The sequence below is a fragment of the Triplophysa dalaica genome, chromosome 10, assembly GCF_015846415.1.
Source record: "Triplophysa dalaica isolate WHDGS20190420 chromosome 10, ASM1584641v1, whole genome shotgun sequence".
Taxonomy (NCBI): domain Eukaryota; kingdom Metazoa; phylum Chordata; class Actinopteri; order Cypriniformes; family Nemacheilidae; genus Triplophysa; species Triplophysa dalaica.
In genome coordinates, this window is record NC_079551.1 from 13,680,128 (window position 1) to 13,692,541 (window position 12,414).

Sequence of the window (12,414 nt, forward strand, 5' to 3'; positions counted from 1 at the left end):
GCAGACAGCACATGACAGGAAGAACAAGAAGAAGAGGAAGAAGAAGAAGGGGCCTGACCACAAAGTTACAACATGAACATGAATCAGTACTTACAGAAACACTGCTGATCTACAGTCATGACAAAGTGTGCACAAATAACACAATGTCATCTCTAAAACACAGCGATGGCTTATTTAAAAAAAAAAAAATTAAAACATGCATGCATGCACACATTGGCCTACATATACGAATAATAATATTATATAGAATTGTTTTACTTTATTGTTGTTTACTATACCTAAATACTAAGGTATTTATTTATTTTTACATTTATTTATTTGTACCAGGACCACACCCTTTCTTTTAATAGTGACTCTGTCGTCATATGGGAGGGGCCTAACTGTACAGGGCGTGACAAAGATCAGCAGAATCTGCGTGTTTTTAGCTTTTTTTCCGCAAAACAAAGATTGTTATTCGCTTCATTTGTTTAATTCATTAATCTGCCGAAATGCATTAAAATTCACAAAGACTGTAACTTTAGTTATTTGCATGCATCGTTTGTTTTTCTTTGTGCTCCTCGCAGCTCTCATGTTGGGACAAGCAGCGGATTCCTCCTCCATTGGGCTGCTTTCATTTTCTGGATAAAACTTGTGGGGTCGGATCGACCTAGATGCTTTCTTTTAGCTTTCGGGGAAATTATGTAGCCTAAAATAATAACGTTACAAAAAAAGAAATGGTCGAAGTTGTTACATTTGGGATTTGATCAGAAAAACGAGCTCACTTTACAGAAAATGTGGTGTTTGATGATAATAGACCTTTTGAAGAACTTGGATCATGATTCATAAATCGGGTTTCCTTTGTCTGTGCCTGTGGTTTGCACGTGGTAAGTAAAACAAGTTTTTAAAAGTATTTTCCCATTTTTTTATATTTCTCGTTGAAAATTATAATGAGAAAATGTGGATGCGTATACAAAGCATTATGATCTTTGAAACTTAATTGAAATTGAAATAAAAGTACATTATTGTAGACTACAGATGGTGAATTATAAGTAACAGGGGAAAGGGTCTTTAAAGGTGTTTTGTTTAAATAAACGACCAGCGTATGAAGAAGAGTGGCATTAAAACAAAAGATCACCAAACAACAAATTAATATGTTTAGAGATATAGGCCTACCACTGTTTTATCATGTCATATAGCTTATTAACATGAGTCTGGTTGAGTCTTGGTTTGTTGAACCTTTAGGGGCGGTTTTGCGGAGAGTGATTATAATTAATTAAGCAAGGACTAGGCCTTTGATAAATTAGGACATTTAAGCAGTTTTTACAATCATACTTCACAAAAAAGCATTTAATGGTGTGCTTTTTGTGACAATACAAGGGCATGTAAATAGAATATATTTTCAGTTTCGACATCTCTAGCATTTATTTTAGTCTACGACTAGTCTTATACCTTGTCCGGGAAACTGCCCCTACATCCTGTAACCTAATTTTGGTGGAATTAATTTTAAAGCAGTATCTCATTTTGTTCTGCAGGTGTGTTTGGTGTTGATGCAGATGAAGTGAAGTCAGTGTCAGTGATGGAGGGAGATTCTGTCACTTTACACACTAATCTTACTGACATACAAAAACGTGATCAGGTATTGTGGATGTTTGGACCTGAAGAGACTCGTGTAGCTGAAATCCATAAGAAAAGCATTGATATGTATGACAGTAATGAGAAATTTGGAGACAGACTGAAGTTGGACAGTCAGACTGGATCTCTCAACATCACAAACACCAGAATCACAGACTCTGGACTTTATAAACTACAGATCATCAGTGACAGAGGAAATTCAGACAAGAAATTCAATGTTACTGTGTATGGTGAGTTAAGTGAAAAGGGTTAGGTTTGTCTAAATCTTCAATTTATTTCTCAATAGGAAAAATATAGGCACCTGGGCAATTCCAGCATTATGGACGTGACATTTTGCATTATGGACGTGACATAAAAATCCTCAGAGAATGAATTTTTAACGATTTTATTTAACCATCTGTTTAAATTTTACTGAACCTGTAGCTTGTTGATAGAGTCTAAACATCAAATAATGTCAGTCTATAAAAAAAGGGAAATAAACATATGGACGTGACAAAAAAAAGGACCCTGTTTTTAGGAGAAAATAAACTTTGATTTCTGTAAAATAAAATGCACAATCCTGAAGCAATAATACCAAATGAATGGAGAAGGGATCACCTCTTTATAGAATATTAAATAGTTACTTTATATTCATTTTCATGTGTCCATTTATGAGGAATATGTAGCATTATGGATGTGACAATCCTGATAAAGGCACTTACCTGAATATGAGAAATCATGCACTAAAAATAATACAAATACTTTACAAATTTGAAGAGATATCTCACATGGGTATTTTAACCACCAAATCTTAAAGTCTGTGCTGTTTCCATAGCAAATGTCGCTGGTAAATGCAAAAAAATTTGTGTTAAGGTTGAAATTGAGACTGAATTGCTCACTTGTTTCTCAGTGCTGTACAGTAGAGCACTATGTCACTTTGCACTGCAGTGGTAAGCAAACAATCATGGGGTCTGGCTGGTCAACATAATGCTGAGGGATGCTACGCCATTTGTTGTACATTGATATTATTCAAGGGTGTATTCACCTTCTCTTTCTTATTTTCAGCTCAACTTTCCGTTCCTGTCATCATCAGAGACTCTTCTCAATGTTCTTCATCATCAGAAAGATCTTCAGTGTCAAAATGTGTTTTGTTGTGTTCAGCGATTGATGTGACACATGTGAGTCTCTCCTGGTACAAAGGAAACAGTTTATTGTCCAACATCAGTGTGTCTGATCTCAACATCAGACTCTCTCTACCTCTGGAGGTGGAATATCAGGATACAAACACATACATATGTGTGGTGTCCAATCCAGTCAGCATCCAGACTCGACATCTCAACGTCAGTGATATCTGCCAGACATGTTCAGGTAAAACTCTTCCAGATATTTAAAGGTGAACTGTTTAATTTCATCATCTTTAAAAAGATGAAAATCCATTATATAATATACATGTTCCAGAAAAGGCTGTTCTGTTTTAGGCTACCTGTCGAGATCACATGACCGACCGTATTATTAGACTAATGGATGACAAATGTATGTCAGCATTTAAGTATTTCCTAGATTGAAGACACTGAAAAAGGTGTGAGTCCAAGACCATGATCTTGTATTGGCCGTTAAAACCCAAAATAGCTCAAATTACATCATGGATCTTTATCTGAATTTTCAACATTTGAACATAGACATGAAACTTGTTAAATGACAGGTGATGAAGATTATACAGTGCAGATGTACTGAATTTAACAACATAGTGGTTAAAGTCAAACGCTGAAAGAATAATTTATTGTTTTTGTTGTTCATTGCAGAAAAAAATGATTTTCCAGTAGTAATCGCTGTTGTTATAGCGATTCTTATTGTGATAGCAGCAGTAGTTGTTGCGGTGGCTGTATACTTACACAGAAAAAAGTCCTGTCCAGCAACACCTGAATGCAAGTATTACCTACAACAAATCTCGTTTTTTCAAAACCTTCTGAGATAACAAATCATTTTGTAATTTGAAAACTGTGATGATTATTATTAAAACAGTTCAGATTCATGAAGAGGTGCTTTACGCTGAGACGACATTTTGTGCACGTAGAGTAAAGAGTTCGGTAAGAGTTTATAGAGTTGCGGTGTGCGCTGTGTATTTCTGTCTGTCTATAAAAAATCTTAAGAGGAAAAATATCTAAATTCGCTTGCAAAGCTGAAGGAGATATCAGTGTTGTTTTGTGCTTCTGCTTCACGTCTTCATTTTGTGTGAGAATGACATGGATTGCCACAAACTCAAATTGTTGTAGAAAGATCCATGCTTCATAGCTTAAAGATTGAATAATCTGTAGCTGATTGTGTTTATACGATTATGAATGTTTGTGTGCCAGTCATATTAGATCAGCTCCATGTTTGATGTCACTGGTATGATCAGTTTTTTCAGATACTTATACTGCTTATTTATTGTTTTCATAATAAATTGCCTCCAAAAAGTATTTTGACACTCGAAAGTGTTTAAATGCACAAATTTGTTTGGTATATGCACGCAAACAAATTTGCTACTTGGTTTGATGTTTTAATTTATGAATGAATTTAAGGAAAAATCCCAAATACTTTCCAAGATCGAGGCGATTTCATTACCTCGGATTTCTGATTAACTCGGCATTATTTGTTTCTCATGTTTTAATTTCTATGTCTTACAGAAAGGCGATGAAGAGGACCACGTAGTTTACTCGAGTGTCTTAAAGAGGTGACATAATTAGTACCAAACAATTGTCAAAACCTCTCAACCCTTTACAGATCATTTAGATGTTTCCACATTCCTATAAACTGTAGCACCGCTGTATATCAGCCAACAACATTCTTGAGACATCTGTTGAACTCCCATGTCCATGGCCTACCCACCCTTGAATAGTTTAGATGCCCTAAAGACTTAAGGTCTTAGTATTTCATCACAGTTTGAGTATTAGGATAATCTCCAGCATTGCACTGCCTCTAACGTGAGTATTTTTCATACAGAAATTACGGAAAGACTTGATGTGTAGCCCAGTTATTCACATTTTTTTTATCTTGCAACTAAACCAGATGTATGATGAACTGAGATACAGTACTGTCCACTGACTGTTGCATTTTTTTTTTACTGACCTGCATTTATTTGCAGTTGCATAAGTGTTTTTGAGAACCCATTCCCACAAGGTCTATCATGCTGAGTTCAATGGAAAATTCCATCTACTGCCAATACTCAGCACTTAAAATGTTTAGTATTAACTATTGGTTTATGATTATTGTTACATTGTATTTTACATTCCCAGTGTTTTATACTTGCGAAACCAACTTTTGTATTTGCGTAATATTTTTTTTTACTATTTGTGATGATGTGTTATGTTCACATTTATAACTGTTCCATATCCTGAGTATTCAAACAAGCATTTCTAAATCTGCAAATCATCTGCAAAATGAAACCCCTTAAAAAGGTCTTTGGACTGATGTGGTTTACTGTGGTTTATAATGGGACACGTGTTTGGCTCTGCTGACAGGAAATGCAATGTTATCGGATTTAAAGGCACTTAAAAAGCTTTTGATTTAGCCACAACACTGATTTTTATAGGAAAAACAGCCTTTAAGTGATACTTCACCCAAAAATAAAAATTCTGTCATCATTTACTCACATTTGAATTGTTTCCTCATAACCAGAAAGATCTCAACACCCATTGTCTCCCATAGTAGGGAAAATAACTTTATCTTTTTTTCCTTTAATAAGCATTTTAGAAATTGTAGAAAAGCAAACATTTCTGGAGCACTTTTGACCATTGTTTACCATTGTTTTTTTTCCTACTATGGTGGTCAATGGGTGGTGAGATTCATTTGGTTATAAGCAGTATTCCAAATATCTTTCTCTGTGTTCATCAGAACAAAAAAATTGAAGCCATTTAGAAAAGCTTGATGGTGAGTAATTTATGACACAATTTTATTTTTTGTTGAAGTATCCTTTAAATACTGATACTGACGGATAAGGTATAAAACGTGTTTGATGAAGATCGCATGGACAAGGTTGTACAAGTGCCTGCAAGAATTTAAATCGCAATAATAATTGTGCCTTGGCATTCCATGAAAAACATGTTTTGAACTTTTCAGTCAAAGGTGTTATGTTCTATGTCATTATTAATGCATTCTGCAATTAGTTGACTTATACATTACTAACTGCCGATTTACATCAAATGTACAGCAAATGTATTGTTATCAATGCTGCCAGACAAAATAAAATGTCTTTGTTTACCAGAATCAACTGTATAACCATGCAATATGTTAAGCATTTTAAAGCTATTGTGGTATGACTTAGTATTCTGAAAAAGAGGTGTGTTCCACTTCATGCAGCGCTGCTCAGACTGATCGGCCATGACATCACAGTATCGCGAGAGCGATTCAAAAGCATACAGAACAGTTGGATCTCGACTCGTTCTCGAGGTATTTTAACGACATGCTACGATCGGTCTTGTGCAGAACTGCATGACATTGAACAAGCCCAAAACAGTAGGCAATAAATACCCGGATTGTATTGGATTGACACTATTCTATCCCATGATGCCAAGGGAGCCAGAGGAGAAAATGCACATCAGTCCTGTAATGACTATCCATCTTAAATGACGTATGTTAGACGGCTTGTGTGAAGGATCTGTTTACTACTCCCCTTCAATTTCAAAATACATCCATTTATGCATTTTGAAATGGAACTGGCAGCAGACTGACGGATGAAGGGGAGGAGTTAACAGAAGCCCCGCCCAGGCCATCTAATTTACATCATTTGAGAAAAAATAATTGAAGTTTTATCTGAATTTAGTTTGACTTTAAATAGTGACAGTGTTTGGTATACGTTCCAGTTGGCATGATTTTGTGATACTAAAGTACTAAGTACTAACGTTACTTAAAACACCCACTGTTTTAAAAAAAACATGGAATTAAAACATGTTATCATGTTTTGTTCATCTTCACTGTTTCTACGCAAGACCAGATCTGCAGCTAATTCTGTTTTTTGATAGAGGATATATTAAGTAAGGGATAATGTAGGCAGCTGGTTGCTATCGCACAAATAAGCCCGGACAGTGTGATAAGGACCCGAGGTGACCCGCTTATTACATGGTTACTTTCAAATGTGAATTTGAAATATTTTATTCACTCATTTTTACCGAATGCAGGGTTATTTTCAGTTTAAAGGGAAGAAACGATCACGAACAGGCAATTTGGTTTAATCATTTGTAAATATGCTTTTAAAGATATATTTATTTTTTCACAAGGATTTGCTGCATCTGGGTTACCATGTGTTATTAGTTTTGAGACGTTGTTATCTGGGAATAACAAACCTGCAAATGTCACAACTGGCCGATCAGAATCAAGCATTCAAAAAGAGCCATGTAATATAAAATACCACTTAAATAATGTTGGTTTCGAAAGTGAACCCACAAAAAAAATGTTTTTATGGTAAAAGTGTAGTAGCCATATATTTTTGTGTATTGATTGCTATTGGCAAAACCATGGTTTAACTACAGTGACCATTAGCTTTGTTTCTGATTAAACTCAATTGTTAGTTACAGGGATTGTTGTAAATGTCAGAGACTTGAAGAAGTGGATGGAGACCTTATTTGTCCAGTTTGATCTTATTTATGACTTTAATGAAAAACCTCTCACAGCAAAACTAATAAAGTCCCACTGTGTAGTGTGTGTTGTGGAATGCAAATGCATTACTAATCTTATTTACTTGTTCACTTTTAGTTATTTCCTTTAGTGAGTTGCTAAGACACTCCTTTAGCCTAATTTTCATTTATTAAATCCATTGTCCTGCCCAGATTAATAGCCAGAACACCTATGTCAAGAACTTGCTTCGACTTGCAATTATTGAAGCACTTGTTGTGTACCTTCCCTAAAAACAAGTTAATAATTCAATTATTTAAATTAAGTGTTAAATTATATTTCTGTATCAGTTATGTCTTGCAAATTGCCTCTCATGATCTTAAAGCATGCCATCATATAAACTCTTAATTTTCATCTTTATCTCTGCAGTAAAGCTCCTTATGGTCTTGTAACTACTATACTATTGTCAAACCTATAGCAATGCAGCTTCAAAGTCTTAACCGAAAAAATATGGTTTCTTGATCGTTAAACACATAAGAACTTGTTGCTTATCACTTTCGCATTTTCACCTTCCAGTATTCCCGCCTTGATCATGTGAGAACTTGTCTTTTAAGGAATCCTGGAAGGGTTCGGCCCTTGTTTTCTGCTCACATCTGTTTGACTGGAACTGGAATTGTTTTGCATTATAGAACAATCAACTAATTCCTCTTTTCATTTCTTGTATAAAGGTACAGCTCATATCAGGAAAATGCAATTCCACGAAACATTTCAGTGTCCAGGAACACCTACTTCCTATGTAAGCCGTAGAGAAGTCTAAAGGATCACTGTCGAGTCCAGCTGCTTGTCATTTCAGCAAATAATTGTGTGTTTTAGTCCCGGTGTCTTTGTTTCTCGCATTCCACCCCAGCCAATTAGATGTTTTGCCCCTCAGCGAAGTGTGTCCCAGGGGTGTGTTCAGACTTTCTCACGCGGGAAAGTGACGTCACTACATACCCTCTATTGATGCTCCCATTTCCCCCTTTTATTCCCCCCTTATAACAAAATGTACAATTTAACCGTCATACATAAATGTATATACATATATATATATTTTCAATAATATGTATCATTTAAGGTAATGCCAGAGATCAAAGTCCATTTTTAAAATATTTATCAAAAATTAGTCTTCTTTGCTTTCTTATTAACTGAGCCTTCCAAACTGGTGCAGTAGTCCATAATCTTCTGAAGAAAATGAGAGAAATTCGGCTCTTATCCTGCCACTCCCTTTTCTCGTCTCAACAACAACGGTTCACCACATGATGAAAGCAACAAAAAATGGGGAGGACCAGAGCACTTTGTACCCCTCCCACTCTCTCCAGGCCTTATAAAGCATGAGACGAACGACAACAACAAGGTTGTGGTGTAAAGATCAGCGAAGAAGAAGCAAAGACAATTATTTAACAAGCTGTTTTTAAAATTTGGTAACAAAACTGACATTTCTATTAAATTTAAAAGAAGAGAAGAAGTGATAATAACAAGACTAAGACATTCATATTCAAATGGAAACCTATATAAAACCAGGAAACGTCCTTCTAGATTTATGGTTAATTTTGGGTGAAACTGAAACATATTTTATAAAAAATTCTGGAAAGAAAGTTACAGACAGAATAGACGGAATAATATATTTCAGAGCTAAAATAAGGCAACAAAAATCAGAAGAACGAAATAAAGTTATATAATAGACACAGGCAATTTTATGAGAACATACGTTATTTTATTTTTCACCATTGTCACTTCACCTTCCAGTTCAGTTGGTGGCGGTAATGCGCCAAACGTTAGCTTCCCCACCGCCAATGAACTTTACAAGAAGAAGAAGAAGAAATGACAACAACATGGTGGTTCGCTGTGTATTTGGTTGCGCTCTTCCTCATGTTCTCTTTTCTATCCCTAAACGACCCACTTTGCGTTCCCGCTGGCTCGAATTCCTTCATTTTGAAGAAGGAGGAATAAATGATTATTCGCGTGTGTGCGCAAGGCATTTTACAAAAGACTGCTTCACGAATTTGAGACAATATGAGATGGGCAGCGCCAGCTGTCTGGATCTGACAGACACTGCTGTGCCATCTCTGTACACGGTTGGAGTGTCAATCAATGTGAAGGTTAGTAAAGTTAATAACTCGAAATAATCTCAACATTTCTACTTATTACACATTTTTAAACGCCATTTGCACTTTGCATTCGTCTGACAGCCACTTACACGAGACGTGGCATGCCAGTGTTCCGTCACATCTGTGAGGAGCGCTGGAGCGCAAGCTGCCATCCCACATCCAAAGACTAAACGACGGAGTAAAGGTAAAGTCACAGTAAAGCTGTTTCTCTAAGTATGTGTCATTGGTTTGATCATATTCTCTGTATTGAAATTTCAGCGATTCAAGTCAAACTTTTTGGCTCGTCTGTGTCCTGCTCTACGAGGGATTTTGGCTCCATCTTCAATGCTCCGTTTCTGACATCTGCTCCAACTAAAAGGTCACGTTTGGATGATAGCGCGGATGAGATCAACAACACTTCGTTGAGTACACTAAGGGAATCAACAACGTGTGATTCTACATATAAGTCTCATGTGACTACAAAGAGGACAATCAAAAGAGAGTCAGTGTTGTGTTTGTGAACTTTTTATTTAGTTGCATAATATTGTTCTGTACAAATGTGTGTGTGTGTGTGTGTGTGTGTCCTGCGTTCTGTATAGGGTTTGCCAACCGCTCTACTGTACGCCTTGAGCTTGGGTGACAACATGGTTGTGGACATACAGTTAGTGCAGGTAAATAAAACTATTACCTCATTATTATCATTTTTCAGGATTGATATAAAATAATTCATTGTGACAGAGTTATGAGGTGGGTGCTAGCTCTCGGATGGGACTAGAAGGATTCAAGAGGAGCATCAACATCTTCAAATCTGCAGGGATGAAGATTGGTGCACTTGTCACTGATCGCCACCCTTCATTTCAAAAGTACAGGTATCCAGTATTATTATGTCACATGATGGCATGTTTCAAAAGGTATGTCCTTTTTAACATGATACAAAAACAGGAGAAGCATCTGTATATATAATATTTGTGTGAAAATCAGACAAGCAGATGAAATTGAAACAAATGTTTTCTTATTTGAAAGGAAATTTATCTGACACAATCAAGAGCATCTTCTGGTGTTTTCATCCAGAGATTTTTTTATATGTGAACAGAGCTTATGAATGATTTATCTGCACACATCAGTTTTCTTGTTTGTGTACTGTAATCCTTTATAAGTAATAGTGACATGCCATGCAAATTGTTCACAGGTGTATCATTTACTACATATTTTAGATTACCATTGGAGATGGTGGTCTAGTGGGTTAAACCACTGAACTGATAAATCAAAAAGGTTGCTGGTTCGATCCCAGCAGCCACCACCAGTGTGTCCTTGAGCAAGACACTTTACTCCATGTTGCTCCAGGGGGATTGTCCCTGTAATAAGTGCACTGTATGTCGCTTTGGATAAAAGCGTCTGCCAAATGACTAAATGTAAAATGTAAATGTACTGTGATCCTAAAGTGTCACATTAAGATGTTGTGCCATTGATTTCCTATCAGCGTGCCCACAGGTGCCAATAGGTGGCTGACCCCTGGTGTAGCTTATACACACATCATGATGTATATATTTATAAACAAAACTGTATTATTTTAATGTATATTACTGAAGCTATTACTATTAATAGTTGAATTGCGCTGTGACTGTCATACAATATGAAAATAAAAATTTGGTTAATTATGTGAATATGGGCTCTTAATTCATATCGTAGCAGATTCATATTGTATGTTCACGTGTTTGTATAATAATTACAAACCCAATGCTGCTATCATCACAAATCTGGTATGGTTGCTTGGCACCAGGCTCCAGTCCATATGGCATTAATCCATTGAGATCTTGTTCATTGAACAGGATTTGTTAAAGATCTGCTGAAAACCTTAATTCTAACAAACCAAAGCTTAATTAATTTACAGAACAGATCTCATCCCCAATTGACTCTCATAGTATTTATTGTATCCTACTATGGCAGTAAATGGGAGATATGATCTCTTTGGTTACTGACAATCTTCCAAATATCTTTCCTTGGTCTTCACCTCTATTCTATAGTTGTCAGAAGAATCGCTAAATCAACTGAATGTGAAGATGTTTGAAGAAGTGTATGGAGATGTTATCAGTGCTATTGGATGTCACTGTTCTTTCCAGTAAAAGAGTTCCCTTTTACGATGTCAGACACTGTAATATTCTCTGGCCCCCTTACTGCTTACCGTGGTGATGAGATTTATAGCAGATTATCATCACTAAATGGCTGGTTGTCTGAGTGGTGCCTGCAGAATAATATAGATTTTATAAATAACTGGAAGAGTTTTGAGGGCAGACCTGACCTGTTGAAACGAGATGGTCTCCATCCCTCCTGGGATGGGGTTTCCCTCCTCTCTAGAAATTTGGCACACAGTCTTAATAATGCTAAAGTCTGACTACCTAGGGCCCAGGTCAGGAAGGAGACAGAATGGCTTAACCAACTGTCTGCTTGCCGTCTCGCGTTACAGAATACACAAAATATACAACATGTAATAATCCCTTCTTACAAACAACATAAAATAGAGACTGTGTCTGTCCCCCGGATTAGCAAACATAAGATATTGCGTAAACCTCTTGAAAGTAATTTAATAAACGTTAAACAAATCAAACATGAACAAAATACAGATAATCAGCTGTTACGACTCGGATTGCTTAATATTAGATCTCTCTCAAATAAAGCACTTTTTGTTAACGATTTGATAATCGATCATAAAATAGACATGCTTTGTTTGACAGAAACATGGCTAAAGCCAGATGATTTTATTACTCTAAATGAATCCGTTCCCCATGATTATTACTATAAACACGAGCCTCGTCTAAAAGGTAGAGGGGGAGGTGTCGCTGCACTTTACAAGAATTCTTTTATTACCTCTCAGAAGTCTAATTTTAAGTACAGTTCTTTCGAAGTCATGGTACTTCACGTATCGACACCTAATACTAAGGACAAAACATTTTTAAAATTTATTCTAGCTATTGTATATAGGCCTCCAGGGCACCACACAGATTTTATTAAAGATTTTGGTGGGTTCTTATCAGAACTAGTACTGGCCGCAGATAGAGTCCTTGTCGTCGGTGACTTTAATATCCATGTAGACAATGATACAGATGCCTTG

At 36.2% G+C, this 12,414-nt stretch overlaps 2 protein-coding genes across 5 annotated transcripts; both read left to right on the forward strand.

Moving 5' to 3' along the window:
• Nucleotides 1-395: 395 nt before the first annotated feature.
• On the forward strand, nucleotides 396-5,835 carry LOC130429539 (natural killer cell receptor 2B4-like). 3 transcript variants are annotated; one of them, XM_056758168.1, is made up of 6 exons: nucleotides 396-863; nucleotides 1,512-1,841; nucleotides 2,656-2,958; nucleotides 3,393-3,515; nucleotides 3,613-3,677; nucleotides 4,257-5,835. In XM_056758168.1, exons 1-6 carry the CDS (start codon nucleotides 815-817, stop codon nucleotides 4,305-4,307), a joined length of 921 nt encoding a protein of 306 aa, XP_056614146.1. In that variant the 5' UTR covers nucleotides 396-814; the 3' UTR covers nucleotides 4,308-5,835. The 3 variants fall into 3 exon arrangements, with proteins under 3 accessions (XP_056614146.1, XP_056614145.1, XP_056614147.1); XM_056758167.1 differs by having other exon boundaries at nucleotides 3,613-5,835; XM_056758169.1 differs by lacking the exons at nucleotides 3,393-3,515; nucleotides 3,613-3,677.
• Nucleotides 5,836-9,014: 3,179 nt separating this feature from the next.
• On the forward strand, nucleotides 9,015-10,969 carry LOC130429548 (uncharacterized). Of its 2 annotated transcripts, XM_056758186.1 has the most exons (5): nucleotides 9,016-9,317; nucleotides 9,408-9,510; nucleotides 9,585-9,807; nucleotides 9,905-9,976; nucleotides 10,044-10,969. In XM_056758186.1, exons 1-4 carry the CDS (start codon nucleotides 9,051-9,053, stop codon nucleotides 9,933-9,935), a joined length of 624 nt encoding a protein of 207 aa, XP_056614164.1. In that variant the 5' UTR covers nucleotides 9,016-9,050; the 3' UTR covers nucleotides 9,936-9,976; nucleotides 10,044-10,969. The 2 variants fall into 2 exon arrangements, with proteins under 2 accessions (XP_056614165.1, XP_056614164.1); XM_056758187.1 differs by having other exon boundaries at nucleotides 9,015-9,317; nucleotides 9,905-10,969.
• The last annotated feature ends 1,445 nt before the right edge of the window (nucleotides 10,970-12,414 follow it).